The following is a 22,924-nucleotide window of genomic DNA, read 5'->3' as shown; positions in this document are numbered from 1 at the left end:
TTTCTTTCAAAAAACAAGTTTAATTGTTACAATTGAATTTTACAGAAATCAATCTAGTTACAGTGCCAAGTGTGAAAATTCTCTATTCTCATTCACGCTTCCGATTCTATATCCTAAAACCATTTTTACAAGGCCACTGCTACAAAATATATTTTGATCATCCCTGATTTCACCTCTCTCTGTGTTCATCATTTGTTGTTACACTGTCAAATTACTAATGCAGTGATTTTTTTTATTATTATTTATTATAAAAAGGTCATAGAGGTTGGCAATATTACTGAGGGGTTATTATGCACCTGTTACCCTGGCAAGAAGTATACTTGAAGTAGAGCTTTAGACCTTAAAGTAAATGAGAGCTCCTTTTCCTATTCAAATTAATAGAGTGGTCACAGCCAATTGTAGTGTTCAGCTAACACGCAAGTGATTGGCTGCCATTACTGCTGTTGACTGCAATTGGAGCTTAGAGCCCGCTGACTGCAACGGCAATGCTACATTGTATGAGCAGGAAGTATATTTAAGTATGCTTCCTGCTCCAGCAGAGTCGTCCAAGGGAGGAGGAAAATGAGATATAAAATTAATTTTGTAAGTCCGGTGAAATGGATTGTAGTCCATACAAAAGAGCTCAAATGTGCATTAAAAGATTTACAAAAAACTGTTTGGGGATAAGACAGTCCCTCGCAGAGTCCTGCATTTATGCAGTTTTGTGATATTTGGTAAATATTCAGTGCTACTACATTCATTGTGTAAGGAAAGCAAATATTGATACAAAAAAGTCAAAAGATTAAATCAAAGACTCACAGCTCCTGAAGTCCAGTGTAGAGTTCCATATCCACCGCATTCAACGTGTGTAAGCCCTTCCAGTTTTCAATGTGTCTGTAAAGAAAATCAAGGTTGATGTGAATGAGCTGACATTATTATAATCAAAGGGGATTTATAGTATTCATGTGTTGATGCTACAATACATAGAGAAAAAAAATCCCAAATCAACTGGTCATTTACAAGAGTAAACGCCGCATCGCAGATGCTAGAACCATAGAAAATGTACAATTACTACTGCAGATTACATCTGGGCCTCATTGAAAGCGTTTTGCACTTATTATACAATTCAATACAGTAGCATCATAAAAATGACCTGTTCTTATGTAAATATGACGCAAGCGAGCTATGTAAATACATGGATTTCGGAACTTTTGTTCCGGTCAGGTCACCAAAACATCTGCCTCCTGTGTTATTCTCATAAATGGTTCCTGATGTGCCTGTATCTTAGAAATTAACCCACTAGAGGGATTGTGCAAGCAATCGAGAAACAGAAGAGCCAGTGTTAGGATGAAAGGGTTGAGGGTCAAGGAGTAAGTGCCTCCTGAGATACTACAATTCTAAGAATACTTGCCACCAACTGAAGTTTTCATTGATTTTTTTTTCTTTATTACATGGGGCTATTGGAAGAATGTCAAATATTTGGAAACATGTATAAAAATTCCTCCAAGACATTTTTGTTCCCTGACAGCCAATTTTCGGTGAGTCTCAAACTGTGTTGAACAGGGCTGGTTTGTGCTTCATAATTTGGTTAATTACTAGGCTTATCAACTGACTTGAATTTGGCAGCATGTCAAAGAGGTGGTATTTCTCTTAGTTCCTGTTTGTTTTATTCTAACCTGGTAGAAACAGTACATTCTAAGAAATATTTATCTGTAAAGACATACATCGCCTAAAGAAATGTTGCTATCGTGGTGTAAGATCTGCGTGATACCACATCAATAATAAATATATAAGGTATAAATATATGTAGGGGAAGGAATCACTCAAAATATCCTGGGATTAACATGGACCAAAAGAATGTGCTTTACATCAGGACCTACAACACAAGAATATGTGTTTAAGTTGGAGTAAGAAGGTGGTGGCAATCAGAAATCACACTTTTAGAAGAACAGACGTGAAGACATGGAACAGGCTTTCAGGAGGGCTGATTTTTTGTCTGTGCCAGGCATCGCTAATGCCATACATTATTCGTACATCAAATGTTTTTTTGGTGTTATAATCACTATTATCACTATTAGTTATTTTAAGGTGATTACATTTGAGGTTTCTGGCAGCTACTTTCAATTTTCTAACTCAGTTACAACCTTCTTTTTTCATGAATTGCTAAAATCATCTGCTTTATTTAGCAGATTTTAGCATTGCCTGGCACAGACAAAAAATGTGTAAGCAATCTGCTGTTTTATAGGAACGGGCAGATATAAGTTACAAAATGTAAGTAATGATTTCATCAGAATCAAGTTTTTATAAAGAAAATTTATATATATATAGATATATATGGATATATATATATTTATCGTATTGGTCCAATAATTGAGTCAAAAAGAGAAAACCTTACATGAACACAGGGGTCTTTTTTACATATGGAAGGGCAGAAGTGGGAATTTCAAATACACACAACATGAATAGAAAGAGACATTGGTATACGGGTTTAACAAATATCGATAATGCAAAGTTTGAACCTATGGGTGCTTTTGGAGCTAGAATGAGGGCATATTAATTACAAAAGTTTATGTGACTCTACCTTTTTTATTTTTTGACCTCATTAAAATGTATAAAAAAAGACTCCAAGCAGGTTTAATAAAAGCACATAGGCTCTATACAATAACATTCTACTACAGAGCAATAGTTCTGCAATGTATAACCTCTTAGCAAATTTCCCCATTGCAATTTATATTAATATTTATTTTAAAAGGTTTGCTTAAGTTATATCACCTTTTTCTAACACAAGCAGAAAAAAAGACATTTTGCTCCTATTTGCCATTTTGCAGGTTTTGTTTTCACTTAACCACCCACACATTAACAGCAATTCCCAGTTGTGAATAAAAGTATGTTCTGTTGTATTGGAACAATTGATTTGCTTATATATATATATATATATATATATATATATATATATATATAATAAAATAGAAATACATTTTTCCAAGTGTAGATCCAATACAATTTTGGCGGTACTGTGATGTTTGATCATTCTTAACCCCTTGAGGACAACAGCCCATACGGATTTGGTCGTGAAGGGGTTAATATATTACAATACTATTTTATTATCTATTGCAACGTACAGAAATACATTGTTTTTAAATTTGGATGTTGCCCACCCTGATTTCCATTCTCTGTGTATCACCGATGACCTAGATTCATAGAGTCGAGCCATTACCCTCTGCTCTAATAAACAGCTTTTATTTCATACTGATCTCAGTGTGCTCCGCTGGCCATGCTAAGGAGGATATACAGTGCATACACTAATTATAATATCTGACATAAACCGTTAGAAAGATGTGATATATAGTGCTGTATATTGCAAGCCTATAAATCCGGTAGACCACAAGATGAGAATCATGGGTAAAATCAAAATTTCACATACTTGGCTGGAATATATTAGAGCTGTTTCATCCATTCATATGTTAAATTCTGCAGTATCAAGCTTAGTGTCTATGCTGTATTGTAATTTATACTTGTAAATTACAGGATGTAATATATATGCCTGAATATGTAAACTATATGTATTTAATGCCGGCACCTGTGACTGCATTCTAACAGGTGCTGTGAATATTCATGTTTTTCTAGGGGAAAAAAAGAAACAATCCTTGTATACAGGAGCAATTTGTATTAACCCATTGGGTTCCAGTGCAGTTTTCTGTATGTTTCTCCATAGAAGGACCCAGAAAGTTCAAATACTGAATATGTTTTCCATAACAATGTTTAACATAGTAATTTGTTATTATTATTATCTTTTATTTAAATAGCGCCAATAATTTACACAGCGCTTACTCTTAAGAATTCGCTCCATTAGTAAAATATTAAACTTCTACATATATTATATCGCAAGTAGCAAAGCATACTCAACTGAAAGACACTTGGCTGATGTGGTCGTGCACTTTGGACTCAAAAACATAGAATTAGTAGTAGTAAGACTGCAAATAAGAAACATTCAGCCCATCTAGTCTGCTCATTCCTTCTAGGTTCTTCCTGATGGACAGAAATAGCTATTTTATTGTTGTTTTGGACATAGCCCCTATGTAACCCTGTGTAGCAAGATTATTGATGAGCTTGCGGTTATGTAGAATCACAAGAAACTTATGAGGTCCATTCCACTGTTAAAAAACGTCTAGCAAATTGTTTCTGTAGCCAATAACACTTGAATCCAAGAACTAATTAAAGCAACCGTGTTGAGTAAATCTGAATAGAAAGGATTCCAGTGTAATTGGTGCTCTGAACATTCTGAGTCTTACTAGCCACACTATGTCAGTCTTTAGTTGTCTACGGCACCTTTTTATCAGACCAGAATTCCTAAAATAAGATGTACAGTTAAATATATTTTGCAGACCTCAAGACGGTTCCTTCTCGAGATACAAAAGCGAATCATGCTATCTTCCACGGAATGCTGAAATCTTTATTTTCCTATAAGTTATGGCGATGTCACAGAGGGGAACACATGTTCTATCCGTAAATGATTTGCTGTCATAATTGTAAATAATTAAAGGGAGCTGTGATCAGGAAGTTGTTGTCACCAATCATTTATTAAATAATAACAAATCAATTGAATTCTAGCAGAGGAGTAGACCTGAAAGCTAAATTAACTGTCAGTGTTTGTGATTTTTCTGTTTATAAATGTTTATACAAAGTCTCTCACCGTTTATTGATCACGATTAGGACTCAACACGGGGAAACAATTTATAACTCTAAAATTGAGAGGAAGAGTCAAAATCCTACCCAATTAAAATTGTCAAGGTGACCTGTTTCTAGATAACACACAAGATTCTTTGTATGTCTGTGAGAACATAGATTAAGAACATTATGTATAAACTCTAATGGATGTTTTGTTATGTGACATATGGTACCATCAATCCCACATGTAAACAGCAGAGTCTTTCACAACAGATGGCAGTTTGCTAAGTAGAGGGTAGGGGGGCATCAATGGCTTATATTTTAAAGCCAATAAGGTTAATTATTGGGTATGTAAGAAATCCATGCATATGCACATATGGTATTGTATTCCACCTTTTATAGGAGAATTTTCACACCATTGAAACACAAAAATAGAGCAATCAATGTAACATTTTATCAAACTGGCTTTTGCAATCACGGCATAAATTTACACATTCATCTAGCAGGCCAAATAAAGGTGTAAAAAGTATCTTATAAACATTTGTTAGAAATAGACATCCTAAAGATATATCATGTTGCCATGACTTCAGTGACACCCTGTTAAACCATATGTTATCAACTAAGACTTAGAGAGATGAGCCTGGTAGAACCCAAGGATTCAGACTTTAAAAGCATTGAGATAGGGACCTTAAGAGATATGCAAAACGCACCTAAGCACTTTTGCTGTTCTTGTTGACCTAGACGACGGGTAAAAAGCTAAATGCTATGGTGTGGGGCGTAAACCGAAAGAAGAATCAGTAATTTTAGCAGGAAAAGCTATTGAATGAGGAACACTGCCAGTTTGTATTTTCATTAGGACAAAATGGCATGGGGCCAAACAACCAATCAGGGCCCTACTGTCCACTGACATTCTTTAGGAAGAAAAGGAAAGACAGACGATAAGGAATAGCATCTTAGTCTATTTCCTCCTATACACACTGAAACAAGATTGCCAGGCTATTTAATGGGCTGTCACATCTTGGCTGAAACTCAAACTGAATACAGCACTGAAAGACATCTGCAGTGCCACTTGTGTTGGGATTCTGCACAATTCTTCTCACCAGAGATATAGACAAGTAATTTAATGCAAGTTTTACATCATTTCCTGTGCTTTCATAGTAAATATTGCACCCAATGGCAGCCTGAGCAGTAAGTTGTAACATTGTTTTAGCAGACGGAGCATGACTAAGCCTCTAATGCTTAAAGTTCCTCTTTACAGGTGTTATCACAAATATCTAAGGTCGGGGCAACAATTTATAACATGTAATGTGGGTGCAAGTTGGCAGCTCCCACACATATAACAAGAAAAAAATACACACACAAATACTTTAAAGAAAGAATATAATATCATTATGATAGGGTGACTACATTGGCCATGTTTTCCAGGACACGTATAATTTTGACATATTGCTGGCCAGTCCAGATGAAATGCTGCCCTGTAGTATGTGGTATATATAGACTTATGGAAGGGTAGTCAGTTATAGATCCTCCATACTGCAGGGCAGCATTTTATCTGGGCTGGTCTGCTATATGTAAGAATTATATGTGTCCTGGAAAACATGGCCAATGATGTCACCCTAGATTATGATTATCAACATGTTGTCTATAGATTTAAAAATCAGTGGGGATAAGCAATCTCTATTCTCTTAACCCCTTAACGACAATCCCCGTACATGTACGGGGTTGCCGTGCAACGGGTTAACGACAATGCCCGTACATGTACGGGCTGCCGTTAAATAGCTGCATCGCCGCGATCGCGGCGTTTTCGCCGCGATCGGCGGCTTTGCAGCATCCACGGAAGCCTCACAAGTGAGGCTGACCGTGGATCCGGGGAGGGCAGCCCTCGGCAGCCCTCCCCGGAAGAAAAATGGCCGCCGCCGCACCGATCATCAATGATCGCGGCGGCGCCCGGCTAAAGCTGCTTAGGAAGCGATCGGAATCGCTTCCTAAGCATAAACTGTGTTACTGACATGCCTCGATATCGAGGCATGTCAGCAACACAACCCCCCGACCCCCGATCGCCTTGTGATTGCTCCGAGGAGCAACCACAAGTGCCATCCTGTGAATGACGTTGCCGTCATTCACAGGATGGCATCAACAATAGAAATGAGTTCACAGAGGGTCAATCCAGACCCTCTTGAGAACTCTCGAGCTCTTCCTGCAGGTTGAATGCAGGTACTGCATCCAACCATGCAAGGTCAATGGAGCCCAGCTCACTAACGAGAGTGACTAGTAAAAAAAAAAAAAAAAAAAAAAAAATTAAAAAAAAAAATTAAAAAAATGTCAAAAATATGGTAACATGTAAAAATACCCATTGTCACCAAAAAAAAAAAAAGTTTTTAATAAGCAAGTCCTAAAATTTTTTATCTTTACAAAAATTCCATTATGGAAAGAGTTAAAATATTGGCATTACAAATGCCCATAGGGTGTCTAGTATTAAAAAATATATGATTTGATGGGGTAAATTGAATTGGCCGGGTTCAAAGATGTCCCAAATATGGGACATGGGGCAGATGTCTAAATGGCAAAAAAATACACACCTCACAAAGGCGGCCTTTTACCTCCCAAATAACCCAACAAACCCATGCATGGGGGGTATCGCTGCGCTCAGGAGATGTTACTGAACACATATTGGGGTGTTGTGTGACACGGACATACACCAGGAGCGATAAATTTATACCTGAAGTACAACATGTGTGAAAAAAATACAAAAAGAATTACTACCATAAAGTTTCACAAAGGGTAGTGGTAAAATTAGTGCATTGAAAGGGTTAAAATACCAGCATTTCAGATGCCTTGGGGTGTCTAGTTTTTAAAAATATATGACTTGATGGGGTAAATTGCATTATCCGGCTTCAAAGATACCCGAAATGGCACATGGGGGGAAGAATTACCAGATTTGGAAAAAAAGTTTTTGAAATGGCAAAACGCTACCTGTACTTATTGCCCCATAACGTGCAGAAAAAAGCAAAAAAACATAAAAACATTGGGTATTTCTAAACTCAGGACAAATAGTAGAATCTATTTAGTAGGTTTTTTCATTAGTTTTTGCAGATGAGTAAAAGTTTTCTGTTTAAAAAGTGAGAAAAAGTAATTTTTTAACAAAAAATCCCCATATTTTATCATTTTTTTTATAGTAAATTAGATGATATGATAAAATGAATGGTATCTAAAGAAAGCCCTGTTTGTCCTGAAAAAAACAATATATAATATGTGTGGGAGCATGAAATGAGAGAGAAGAAAATCACAGCTAAACAGTAACACTGAAAAACGTTAAAAGAGCCATTGTCCCACAATATACTACGAGTAAAAACCCCTATTGTCCTTAAGGGGTTAAAAAAGCTTGCAGTCTATTTTCTCAGATCATAATTTGGGGGCCACATTAGCTTCCAAAACCACCCTGCACCCTATAAAAGCCAGACATTTTGTTGAATCTCTATGTTGGTAAATGTTGTAGAAGACAATTCATTAAAGGCATCATTTTTCGCTTTAGCTATAGTTTTTATTATTGTTCTGTCTTTGTCAACAAGACCCAATAATAACTGTAAGTGGCTATTGAAACACAGAGACATAATTGCCTTGGAGGCATCTGTCACTACTGTTCGTAATAAAAGTGTCTTATTAACAAAACCATATAAAATTCAAAATCTTTGACGAATAACATATTGTTCATTACAATAAACAGCCTGAATTAATTACTTGCTACATTCATGCATAAAATCTACGCTTATTTGCAAGTGAGAAAATGAACAAAATTGCCCTTTAAAAGCCAATAGATTGGGTCTGTAGCTCATTCCCATGTGGTTCTGTTTTCCAGTACAAGATTAAAGTGATTTCATAGTGTTGATACGCTGATAGCTATAATGTTACAGGGGTTGGTAAATAAAAATGGTTTGTAAATATTCCAAGAAAGCCTCACATTTTCCCAAGTGTATCTGGCTCAATCAGCAATGTTATTTATCAAAGCCTCGAGGTCATGTGATACCTAGATTAAGTTCGTTTTATATTCAACCATATACGGTTATACCCCTGAATAGTGTATATTCTTAGCTTTCAAAAAATAAAGCAAATATATTTCACAGGACTTCAAAAATAGCTGGGCACCTCACCAAAATGGCAGGCCAAGAGCAGTACGGCAGACATTTGACATCAGCAAATCATAAATATGCCTAATAGCATTTTGGTTTATACTGTTAACTGCTTAGGTGACGAACGGCCCGAAAAGTCATTGCGATTTATTAAAAAAAAATTATAAAAAAATACTGTTATTTGTTAGCAACTGTGTCCCATATAAACCAAATGTTTAATTATAAAAGTGGACGACACAAAGAGAAATGCAGTTATTTAATAAACTAATTAATTTCATTAATTCTTTAATTTATTTCCAACATATGAGTGTTTTTCTTTTTAAATGCGGATGTTAACCCTTATATTCCTAAACGTCTGAATTTACAGAAAAATTGAATAAATCTCTGGCATATTTGAGGACGTTATAGTTGTCCACCTGTGTCCACCAAGTGGTTCTTGTTTCTGCACCTTTCCCTAGTGTTCTTGCCCTACTACCCCTTTAGCCCTGGCTCACTGATCGATCTCACATTTGGAGATGGAAGGGTCAATGGAAGGCTAACATACGATCTTTATCAATTATATTTATGAGAATATTTTTTAGGAACACTCACCGACATAAATTTAAGCATATCACAATGTGCTACAATGTACCAAACACTAGTATTCAGTATGTTTTATATAAAACAAATGCTTCTAAAAATGGGAACATTGTGAAACCAGTTCTCTTGATTTATGCTACCAGTAAAGTAGTTACAGCATCAAATCCAATTGCTCTGCAAGCTTTTTTTCCCCCCTTTCAATTTAAAATAGAAGGAACAGTTGCATCTTATCTCAAACACATATATAAAAATGAGCAGATGGAGGTCTCCAGCGGGAATGCCGCAAGTCTGAACTATGCATCATAAAAAATGTAAAACAACAGTGCCTTAGTGTTCTGCGCATCAATGTATATTTAATACTTGTACGTAGATGTTATGTGTGTGCCTACAGGTATATATTTTCTGAAGAGAGAAAGTACATAGACCTGTGTATAAAAAAAATATCCCTGTATTTTATTTGAAATACATTCAAATTATTATGCAGCTATCTAGATTTGTATAGTTTAAAAAATCATTCTCCTAGGAGATTTGTAGACATAAATGTATTATTTGTATAATTACTATGTGTTGTCATGACATATGAAAAGACTCTTATCTATAATTTTACTATGGCTTAACCTTTCCAATGTGATTCAGATTTTACCCTGGTGATATCAGGTTAAAAATAGATTTTCTGAAAAATAATGTCCCATTTGCCACCTTCTACTCTGCTTTTAAGTAAAAAGTCATTTTGCATGAAAAATTATTTGTACAACAATCTAAAACCTAAACAAAAGAAAAAAAAACCATGACATCACCAAATTGTCTCCACAGAAAGAAATACTCCACTTTGTGGGTCAACATCTTTAGGCCTAAAGCAACTAAGTTTAGACTGTGCAGTCACTCGTAGAAGCTACCCGTACCTCAATTTAGGAACAATCAGGACTTGACCCTTAGGCTTTCAGTATGAATAAAATTCAGAAGTCCACACCGCCTAGAGCAGACTACTTAATAATTCTATAAGACTTTGGGGTATCAAAAATGAAATGCCTGAATGGTTGAGTACAGATCACAATCCAGAATGTATGCAGTTGATAGTTTTCACAAGGTCTGGTATTGGCTGCCAACATTAGACGGTCACTACAATATAATCCTTGTGATTGACTTAATATTTGGAGATCAACAAGTGTTGATAAAGACCTCATTGTGAGGTCAAACATTGTTGGTGTTGTCCTTCAATAAATCTGCCTGCGCTGGAACCCTTGAGTGCCTGGAGCCTTTATTTATTTTGATCTACTGGGGAGCTGGCCCTTCCTGGCACCGTTAAGCACCTGAGTTCCTTTGGTGTGTGTGCAGATTCCTCATTCTGGTGACTTAATATTTGGAGAGTCTTATGCATGGTCAACGGAGGAAGTGTTGAGATCTTGACTATCGTCATTAGACCACCATGGAGGAGCCCAATATGACGTAGAAGAGGAGGCGTCTGAGCTGCTGTCTTTGGTCTAAGGCACCCTATTAAATACACCACTGGTTTAGTGCACATTGTATGTGATTTCTAAGTCCTTAGCTGGGTTTAATTTAAAAGAATTACTGCACAAACTTTATTTCCAACTGAACTGGAGAAATGAAAATGTGTTATTATTTAAACAGGTATACAACCAATAACCTTACAATATATAATCTTATTAAACGAAATACGTTTATTGTTACGTCCGTAGCGGAGTTCATTTTACACTTAACTTCTTAAAAAGTATAAATTAAATTAAATTTAAACATAGAACTAAAGTAAGATTCTAAACTTTTCTGCTGTTCCCAGAATTTAATTTTAAAAAAATCAAGAAAAATAAACATTATAATTTCCCAGGAGAGCTTTAATAGCCATTTTCAATGGTCCAAGTTCATCATAAAATCCAACCCTTTCCCGCAAAATGATTTGCTGGTGCCAATAACAGATTAATTATCCTATCCTGTTTAATTTATACAGAATGTTCTAGGGTTCCAATTGTAAAACACTGTTCAAAGTCATTAGCGATGATTAAATACTGTTGTAAAATTTCCCTGAAACTGCATGCTCATATGATTTTTCAGAGTACATATTAGTACATAAAACTGGGAATTGTTACAAGAAAAGTTTGAAGCAGGAGTTCACTTTTAAGATATTAAGGTCACATGGAATGCACATTTGAAATGGTAATGACAATCTATTTTCCTTTTTCTTTTCTTTTATTTTCTGTGATATTATAATAAATAATTCCAAAAATAATCCCAAAAATGGTGGCTAAACTATGAATTTAGTCTTGCAGTTTGTTAGCACGCTTAAATACATTGAATCTGGTCAACATAAGAAGACACATATGTGAGCACCATGAACTTTACACAGCAAAACTATCTATGACATCATAGTTTTCTTTTTCAATCAGTATAATTAGTTTACCAAAAAGGGTCTAATTTACTACAGAGAAGCAGAAATATGTGACAAAACTAGTGTAATAATTGATTTCCTGTTCTGACACCATCTCCTTTCCTCTTAATCCACCCTTACAGAGGCTCCCACCAAAGGGTAAGCATAACTTAATGGGGAGGAACAATAAAGTAAACTCTGAGATCACTGTTTCCATGGCATACAAAGGGATTTCTTAGACTTTTTTCTTTTTTAATTTGTAAGCACTATTAACATCAATTAATGGTTTAAGTGTACTGAACTGTAAAATGTGGGATCTGGGAAAGCGGCACATATATTATACAACCCAGATCATGCCTTCTCTCATTGGAAACTCACCAAGGTTGGGCTTGCATAATACAGAGTTAAAACTGTTAGAGGAAAGGTTTCCATCTCATCCGAAACGCAAAGTTTAGTTAATAAGGCACCAACTGTCACATTTAGTTATAAGTCGCATATGTTGTCAAAATTGAACATGGTTGTTATTATTCTGGAACTTTCATGTTGACTGAGAGAACATATGTCAATGAGAAAATTCTGCAGGTGCGCTGGAACATAGTACAATATACTGAACATAATTATGTTTTACTACTTTATGGTTTTAGGGTTTTCTTTATGGTCTGAGCCCCTACAGGTTTCTCGTCCTGTGCAAAGAAGGGGATGTGAGTGAGGGGGCAAACAGATGCCCTGGAAGCTACCCCTGCCTCACTGAGCGCAGGTCTTAACAAGGGCCGTAGGGACTTGCATGTTCTCGTTTACATTTGCTACTTACAAGCCACTTGTTGGTTAAGAAACCTGCTAGTTCCCTGTTTTGTTTTTAAACTTTTCTGTAGTTGAATGTATACATGTTGCCAACTCTTGTGCATGAACAGCTTAGAGAATAGATCCCATAGTATTTCTGAAATGTCTCCATTATTAATAAAACTTTGCATTAGTGGATTAAAAATGTCTGACCTATTCTTATATTTGCTATTGTGCCCTCTTATAAACGGAACATAATGTTCTGTTTAATTCTGTAAGTATTAAAATATGCCTCGGGGAAAGATCAACACAAACCTGTGCTAAAATATTTCCATATGATAATACATAAGAATGCATCGCATGGGATAATCTCCCAAAATTTTTGTAATCCTTTGATCGCCAAATGGTTATTGAATAATTATTTAGCTAAGAGGTAGAAGATTAGAAACAATTCCATTTCATAAAACCCTATCAGGCGTGTACTGCAAGTACAGCTTTACGGACGGCCAGAGTGCCACGTGGTTTTTCTTCCTCAGTATTGTATCAGCATTCAAGGTAGTGACTGCTAACATGGGGGCCGGGATGGAGGCCTCTGTGTGTGTAACATGGTAGGTGAAGAAAGTGCTGAGAGTGCAAATACTCAATGCTCCTGAAAAAATGGCTGTTGGAGGCGGCCATCTTGAAAGTATACAAACAGCATTTTCTTCACTAAAATCACTTCTGATGAAGCAGGAAATGGCATATAACTGCCTGTTCAAAGTATACTTCCTGTGATCGTGATCCCCTGCCCACTAGCCTAACTCCAAACATAGCCCCAAACATGCCTTCCAAAAAGGCTACCTGAGATATTTAATATTTAATGTAAAAGGGACAGTGTTCATGAACTGCATTTTTGCTACATTGTCTTCAGGTAAAATCACGGGAAGACAGGACAGACAGAATATATGGCAGATCTTGCAAAATAAAATATAGACTGTTCAAACTAAACCAAATGTCACCAAGTTTGCATTCCAATCATGTTATGACATTTATATAGGTAGTAAAGAAACAATGTAAGTGAAAAATATGCATCTGCAAAGCACATTATTAATGCATAAACCTTTCAATGTGACAGAAGTGTGACATTTGTTTCTGTGTATTTCATCTAGCTTCCAAAGAATTCTGCATATGTATCATTTATGAAGACAATAGGCTCTTAAAATAGTCTCGCACAAGCAATATCTGATCTGATTTTCTGCAGGATGTGGTAACTTTATGTAGAACCAATATGAAATTATGCAGCCACTTAGGAGAACAATTTCGACTTTATAAACCCCAGGTTGAAAACATTGAAATGTCTCATGCAATAAAATGTATTATTTCTTCATTACAATAGTGCAGATGTGGCTCAGAGCCTATTTTCCTAGACCACCTGATACAATGAGCCAACAAGGGAAGGGACATGTTCATACATATAATGAAAAATTGGTGTGGTGCACCCCAATACATGTAAGTAGGACCAAGCTATTACAGTAACAAATTGCTGTGTAATACGTAGGCCCCAAGCACATTACACGGCAAGGCATGCTGAGAGCATACATTGAAGTTTAATTGGATTCATTAAAAGCCACTGATATCCCTCAACAGCTACCACAACCAGATTGTCCCTGGTAAGATCTGAGTTGTTAACCTGGAGTGACCTTGCTGAAAATGACCATTGCCTCTATGTGAATAACCTACAACTGAGTTCACAAACCAGCCATTTCAGCATATAAACAATAGTGTGCAGTAATCACATAAATTAAAGTTAAAATTGTTTCTACAAACGGAGGTCCATTCTTCAATTTAGAAGATTAGGCATAAAATTATTTTTTGGGATACAATTTTGAAAAATGTGCCTAAGGGTATGTAGAAATATATAGTGTTAGTAAAATAATCCTCTGGCATACATGTGCAACCCGTGGTTGTTGTAAGACTGGTGACATATAAAACAAAAAATCAGTCTTACTTTATGGGTAGGCTCCATCAGAATTTTCTTTATAACTTTACTTACTATACAACATATAATGGTAGATTTGAAAATAAAAGTTGAAGAGCGGCACAATTCTATATTGCCTTACTACTTTAAGAATAAAATAATAAATCATCAACAGTTTCTAGAGAGAAACCATACAATATAAACAAGCAATACACCGTAATTTATGTGAACGTATCCAGATTATGTTTGTAAGCAGAGAAACTACATTTGTCATTCAGGGCCATTATGCTTCCAGATGAAGGCAAATACATTGGCTTTCAATTATGTGATATGTTACATATAATAAGAAACAAACTGCCTACCACCCTGTTACAAGTCATGAAAAAAAGACAGCTTGGAGAGTTATTAAAACTACAGAAGCAAAACATATTTATCATTAGCCCAAAAGACATTACAGTCAGGATCTGCTCTAGTGAATAGTAGTTAATAAAGTTAATAAATGGGATTCACGCCGGTAAAGTTCGAACAGCAGCTAATATATATCTGCAAGAATTTGCACATTCCCGTCTTTAGAAAAGGGAGATCACAACATAATAGCTATTTTTTTTGAGGTTGCAGATCTTGGTGTCAGTAACATGCATCCACTGGAATACAGCTTTCATAATGCTCAGCAAGTATGTATGAGGGCAACCCAAAATTGGGCATCCATTATTTGAAGAATTTGTGCTAAATACATCTAGAATAAGAATTAGTTTGTCATTCTATTTATTTATCAGTGAATTGCCCCTGGGTTGCTATGAATTGAAGAATTTGTGATTGATACATCTAGAATAAGATATATATCTATCTATCTAGACAGTAGGACCTGAGGCACAAAGACTGAGATTTTCCATTCCGAGACAAATCGCCGCTCCAGTTAGCAAACACATGGCTGTGTGCTCTCAATGCACTTTAAATGCAAAAAAAAAAGAAAGAAAACACAATATAATTACATCTAGTGTTTGAAAAAGTGATTAAAAATCTAATTGTATGCTCTTTAATCCACACGCCAGGAGACTGCTATAATATTTGTCATCCATCAGGCATAAATCAATGCACATATCTGCTTTATCTTCATAGCAGATGCATTTGTATGCACAGAGATGGCATTCTCTATTGCATCTGTACTGGTAATCCATCTGTATGTTTATAAATTCATTACAAACCGTAAATCTACATAAAAATTCAGAATTAAACACCAGTAATTAATATGATTTATATAACAGACACAACGGATAGATTTTTTTTTCAAAATAAAGAAATAACTGTGGTAGCTGAATCATGGGACTACTTGATTTGCTTAATTGTTATTATTCATTCCTCTGGAGCTTAAAGGGTTAGTAATATGTAATTAACAACATTTACCTAAACTAAATAAGCTACAATAACTAATATTAAGCTGGAGTACACCCAGAGAGAAACAAAAATGTTTTGGTGCCAATAATATATTGCCCATTTCCACCAGTTTTTCTGGACCCTTCCTCCTACAGCTAGAGGAGATATTAATTAGTCTATTTGATAAAATAAATCTTAGAGGAACCTACGTAGCTCTGAATTTTGAGGCACAGGCCCAAGCCTAGGGTCACTTACCCTTTTTTATTTCTATTTCTATTGCAACCACTCCACCTCTTTGGGTCCCACAACTGCACAAAGTAACATGTCATGCATGTCCCACAGTGCCAGCTTTGCCCCTAAACAGCGTATCAGTGCCATATTTCCCCCCCACACCTACCAGTGCCATATTTGGCCCTAAAATGCCTGTCAGTGCTATCTCTGTGTCCAAACAGATCACCAGTGCCATATTTGTCCCCAAACAGCAAGTTAGTGCCATATTTGCCCCTTACAGCACGTCAGTGCCATTTGCCTCAAAAAAGCCAAGGGCAAGGGGCAGAGCCATAGCTAACCCATTTTGCTCTCGAGGCAAGAACAGAAAATTGTCGGTGTCATCTTTCTCCCCAAACAGCTTGCCAGTGCCATATGTGCCCCCAAACAGCAAGTTAGTGCCATATTTGCCCCTTACAGCACGTCAGTGCCATTTGCCTCAAAAAAGCCAAGGGCAAGGGGCAGAGCCATAGCTAACCCATTTTGCTCTCGAGGCAAGAACAGAAAATTGTGCTCGCCACTACACTGATGGTTGTACTGCATAACTCCTATCATTATATAGCAAGGCAGGCACTGATAATGGTACAGCAAAATGCCCATAAATATATTCTAAACCTTACAGTGGTACACTAAAACTCCCAACATTATATAGGGATCCAGACACTGAGGATGGTTCATTATGACTCCTATCATGGCTCCTTTTATTATATAGTGATCCAGACACAGGCGGCTTTACAGCATAATTCCCATCACTATATACTGATCCAGGCATTGATAGTGGTGTAGCATGACTCCTTTTATTATATAGTGAGCCAGACACAAACGGTGGTACAGCATACCTCCCACTTCCCATCATTATTTTCGTTCTCTTACTCAGACTCTCTTACACGCTCTTACTTTCAATGTCCCTGCACCTTCTCCTCCAATAGTTCTGCTTCTTCTCTTGCCTCTTCTTGTTCTTCTGTCTTCTTTCTTCATCTGCTTCTGCGTGAACTAGGCCTCTCTGAGAATTTACGCAAAATGGCAGAGCTTCGGGGCACACCCTCTTCCACAGATTGTACATGTGGCTCTGGCTTTTTTTGCTCCAAAGGATCAGAATAATGTAGATTCATGGAGAAAGAGAGGTGGAGAAATACTTTACTATTGCGCTAGGCTTCCTGCCCGATGTGCCCATGCTATTCATGTTTCATGTGTACATTTGGGATTTTCGATCTAGAAGCTCCAGAAAGATGTTTTCCAATTTGAAAATAACCACCCTCTTATATACAGCTGTTGACCACATTTACATCATTGGTGGTCACCAGAATTAAAGTGCCAGGACTGCATTGTCACCCCTACTCCAACTCTGTTATTTAGCTATGTTCAACATACCTTTTTCCAAACGTATTTGTCATAACTATTAAATGCAAAATGGTGGTATACAAAACTAAATTTTCTGATCATAATGCAATAACATTATATACTTAATCTTCAATTACACATAGGACTCTATGATAAGACCCAATACCATTTTTAGTAACTTGATAGTTTTTACTGGGTATGAGTTAGGGATATTTTTTTCTGTTTGGTAGATAATTATAAAATGTAATGTTATAAAGCCCATAAATAAATAATAAAGCCATTGTCTTTTATGTTTTAGAAGCCAAGTACGATTGTTAGAGAAGATAAGGAACTACAAAGGCGGCAATGAGATTGTAGATGTTAGAGCAATCCATATTCCCATTAACGAGATGCTTAATCTCTCATCTTGATTATCTTGTTTGCATTAGTTAGAATTAAACTCTCGAATCCCCACTGGAGGTATTTTGGTTTAATCAGTCAGGGAAATTCTCCTTCACCTCATTTATATTAACAAAGAAATTTTTAGTACTGTTGTTAAATTCCTTTAATTGTGGAATGAAAATTCTTAGAAAGAAAACTAAAATGCTAAAAAAGAGCTGGAGCGATTTAAAAATCTTCATGAGACATTCAATGTTTAACCTTCTGCAATACACAAAACCCTTATATTCATTTTGTACATCAAATGGCTCTATCAGCTTTTCATTATGTCGGACAGATGTTGGCCAGCCTGGGCACCCGTTCAGTGGAACCAATATGGCCTTCACCATGAGACTCTGGAAATATTAACCCTTTAATACCCCAATATTGAGTATTCTATGTAGTATTTTGCCAAATGTGTTAACCAAATACCTCTGCCAGTCCTCATGGAAACCTTGACTTGACATAGAAGTGAAAAGCACAGTTGTGAAACTAAAGCTGGATTTTCATTTAGTTTTTATCTCCTAATTTTTCTAAAGTACCGGGACTCATTCAGCACAATATGTACAATCGTTCCTTTGACAGTTTGGCTGCTCAATAGGTTAAAAGTATAGCCTATGTAGTATTTTTGCCAAATGTGTTAGCCAAATAACTCTGCCAGTCCTCATGGAAACCTTGACTTAAAGATACACTTAATTCAGTGACTTGTAATCAAACATGGATATCAACCATAACATACTTGTAAAAGCACCAATATGCTCACAACATGAAGGAATCAGACTCCAGACTGTGGAACATGCTCCTAGCAGAAGTGTTAAGAATGAGGAAATTTACACACATGGGACAGGCATATGGCCATCCTGCATCTTAAAACGAGATCAAGGACTGATTAAGGCTTTAGTGTTTATGGCAGGAAAACAGGCAGACTAGATGGACTGAACATTTTTTACCTGCTGTCAAATGATAAATTACTATGTTTTTATCCCTACAATGCATTGTCCCGGATTGAGAATTCCAAGTGAAGGAGGTCTCAGCCCATCAGAAGAGACTTATCAACTCTTCTGATAAAATGCATTTTGTGTGTATGTGACACTGTGTATATGTGAATCAGTGTGTATGTGATATATTTTATATGCCTGTGTGTGTCATCTCATCCGCTTCATAGTGTGCCTGAATGGCAGAAAATGTGGTCATCCTAGTTGTACTTTCTGTAAAAAAAACCTTATACATAGCACATTGGATCAATATATATATATATATATATATATATATATATATATATATATATATATATATATATATACACATTGTGTAGCACTGTTTCATGGTTCACATTTTGCTCTCTAATTAGGATAGATTATGTGAATCATTTTATTGTTTAAAAAAAGTATAAAGAACATGAAGTGACAAACTGACAGCTTGTGGGGGCATTCTGTGTTATTCTGTGGAAGATGCAATTTGTTAAAAGATGAGTGAGTGGGTAGAATTCTTATTTCAAATGTTAAACTGTAACTCTTTCAATGCTTAGTTGGTGTAAAAGGCCAAACAGGTTTATATGCATTACCCACCTTTCAGGCCCTTTAATACTACTCATAATTGGCACAATAGCTCATGCGTACTCTCCCTGCCTTTCATGTATAAAGTCCTAAGCGGTCCCTATAAGCCCTGTAGTACTGCAGCCATCCGCGGATGGCTCTTCTTCATTTAAAAACATTTATTATAAAGTGATACATTTACATAAAATGAGGGCAGTAGAAGTGAAAAGCACAGCTGTGAAACTAAAGCTGGATTTTCATTTAGTTTTTATCTCCCAATTTTTCTAAAGCACCGGAACTCATTCAGCACAATATGCCCAATCGTTCCTTTGACAGTTTGTCCGCTCAATAGGTTAAAAGTATAACCTGTTTGATGGCAGCGTCCTGAGTGATCTTAATAATCACAGTCGCTGGACCTTGACAGTCATACACTCCCCACATTCATACCTTTAGTGTAATTGCTCCCCAGGCACAATTCACAGATACCTCTCTGTGAAGAATTTTCTTCTCTTTAACTCTACTTATGAAATCAGTATCTTCTCCAAAGCTTATTTTAAATTCCCTGGGCAATTTAATTTCAATAAACGGTTTTAGACTATTACGCTATCAGATGTAGCCTTTTTATATTTAGAAATGGATGAGATTTGCAATAAAGAAATAAAACGGGTTTTCAACTGCGGTCAGCTTTTAAGGCAAAGCTTTGTTCCAAACAAATTGATTTTTTTGCAGCAGCAGGTGCTTCTTATTATATACTCTTATAGTTGTATTCTGCTATTTGCAACAAGGTATATACTGTGGTTTAGCAATCATCTGAGGTGGTGAAGGGTCACACAGTAATAATCCCATTGCAGACCTTTATACCAGCACATGGGCTCAAGGGGCCAATCCCATATGTCTAGTGTGAGGGAGCAGTGTATTTGTGCCACAAAAGGCAAGAAGAAAGACTAATTAAGGTCTGAGTCTACATCAAAAGAAATGGGCAGACTATATGGCCCGAATGGTACTTATCAAATTCTATGGTCCCTACTCTATTACAGTAAAACTCAGGAGATCAGTGAATAGACATGCCAAGTGGTGCAGATTCTTTTGGTGTTTCCAGTGCTGAAAAGGTATATTAAGCTGGACAGCCTTTGTTTTAGAGAAATATCTCCCTTTTCTTTATTTTTGCCAACATAACACCATATCAGTAGTCTGGGCAAGTTGGCTATAATGCACCATGAGCTAAACCAAGTTAGTTCTATGTTGTGAAATAACTTGGCATGAATCAACTTGACCCTCATCCTAGATACAGGTCTCAGCAAGCATCTAGATCAATGAAGAAAGGCAATTTTTGAAGGCTGAGGACAAGTTATATCTTATGAGGGGCAATACTACTTGAGATGTGAACATACCTTCTCTTCTAACTTTTATGATTATTAAACAGTAAAATAAAGTTCTACAGTTCTTTAAAAATATAATTTATTTTGGGCTATGACATAGCTCCTCATAGATCTTCCCGGCTTTCTTTGGCACCCCAAAACCTCAGGTTTACTCAGTATGTACTTTCCATCCTGGTACCAGTACACTGACTAAATGCTGGTCCACCTTTGCTCCCAGACACCAAATTCATCAAAGACGAAGGGAATTATGTCCACGAAATCTTCTCTTTTCTCTGCAAATTGTATTTTCTACTAAGCAATTTTATATTTTCTTTCCCTAACATTAATTAGGTTATACTGGTATGTGCAATTTACATCTTGATCATACATTACTATTTTGTTTCTGCAACATTTCCTTTACAATATTTGCTCCATAATTTATAATATGTTTGAAAGGATGCTTTTCATTTGGGCCATGTGGTTTGCATTAGGATTTGCAATCATAAATTCCATTTAGATTTCTTTATTGTTTGTGTGTAGGAGAGATTTTCAATTACATTTTTTTATCTTTGGATTAACAGCATGTATACTTGTGCACGTGGGAATTTATGATTCATTTTGCCTGATTCATGTAGAATCTTCAAATCAACAATTCTTATAAAAGTTAGCAATCTTACAAACTTTGTATCCACCCACAAAGAACAGTCAGGCAGAATTAAAAACACAAATTATACGAGCATAATTTAGAGGCTAATTAGCTTGATTGTCTTTCATAATATTGTGTAGATCAGAAACCATTTTGTAGGTCTAGAAAATATGACAACAAGATGGCCACCAATAAAGGATATAGTTATACAGCTGGTAGTAGAGGTCCCCTTAAGAATCCTAGGGAACTAAATTTCTCTTTAGAAACTGTTTCTATTTATTTGGAAATTTTATTTTGTGCTCCATACAGAGAAACTATTCTTAAAAAGTGAGTTTGAAAACTTGGAAAAATACCCATAAAAAAGGTCTTGAAATAATATGATTGTGAATCATCATTGAAGTGTGTCCTCCAAGTTCACAGATAGTAGTATTATATGATTCATTTATAACTGAATAACACTAGGAGGAAAAATAGTCTTTACAAACAGCATAGTGCTACTGATGTTTTAACAACTGGGAATGGGTAAGTGCAAGTGTGCAGCCAACTTCTGTACTTTCAATAAACTTCTCCAATGAATTATTTGCTTTGTGAAGTGTGCCCTAGGAAATTTGAACTGTGGCTCCTTGGATGTTTTCACAGCTACATCAGTGTTGGCAAAAACTACCAAGTTAAAACACTGCCAAGAAGAAGGAGTTTTTTTTTTTTTGTGAACTACGTTTGACCATCTTGACCATACTAGAGCAATACATTGAGCGTATGAAGTATGAAAGACATCCATTCCGAAGCAATATTATATATTACATTAAAATGATAAAGAAAAACAGTGAAAAGATAATCATACAGAAATGTAAAGGGGATTTATTATAACTACATAAGATTATTCTGAGTCAAAGTGTCACATTTACAGCTTTTAGTGTGTTCTGTCACTATGGTAATTGTGCTATTTTGAGAAAACAGGAGTATGGAGTTTGATCGAAAAATCAATTAAAAAATGTACAAACAACTCTTACGGTATGTATCAACAGTAATAATAAATACAGGGTTCTCATGTAGCATATTGTTTTTTTTTTCCCCCTTTTGCTTATTTGTATCTTTGACAGTCAAGCAAGACAGAGAAAATATGGCAGACTGGATGACTGTTCTCACCTGCCATCAAATGTTATGCTTCTATTTTTAATATAGCCATCTATATCAGAAATATTTATATGTTACTTAAAAGGTTACATCATATAAAAAATGTAAAACGTGCTATAAACTACAATTTGTGAGAGACTAAAATACATTTTCATTATTTAGCTTTAAAGCATAGGTTAGGACAGTGGTTGTCTAAGCTTCCCATCCTACCACTACTGACATTTTAAAGACAGTATAGTTCAACTTTAATAAAATTGGCTATATATCATTCAGAACCATAAGTGAGAGCGGTGAAATAGGCTAGAGTCTTTAAGTTTTCCACACTGGTTGTGGCCCACATGAAAAGGGCATTTTAAGGGCATCCATTTGGACAATTCTACCA

The 22,924-nt window shown here is 36.0% G+C and overlaps 1 protein-coding gene across 2 annotated transcripts in view; it reads right to left on the bottom strand.

The window, feature by feature from the left end:
- NTRK3 (neurotrophic receptor tyrosine kinase 3) overlaps positions 1–22,924 on the bottom strand; it is a 246,687-nt gene that overhangs the window by 171,513 nt on the left and 52,250 nt on the right. For both annotated transcript variants that reach the window (XM_053464460.1, XM_053464459.1), the window contains exon 2: positions 799–873. In XM_053464460.1, coding sequence (XP_053320435.1) covers positions 799–873 — 75 coding nt within the window. The remainder of the gene's footprint in view (positions 1–798; positions 874–22,924) is intronic.

The sequence above is a fragment of the Spea bombifrons genome, chromosome 4 (assembly GCF_027358695.1).
Source record: "Spea bombifrons isolate aSpeBom1 chromosome 4, aSpeBom1.2.pri, whole genome shotgun sequence".
Taxonomy (NCBI): domain Eukaryota; kingdom Metazoa; phylum Chordata; class Amphibia; order Anura; family Pelobatidae; genus Spea; species Spea bombifrons.
This window is presented reverse-complemented; position numbering and strand designations above follow the sequence as displayed.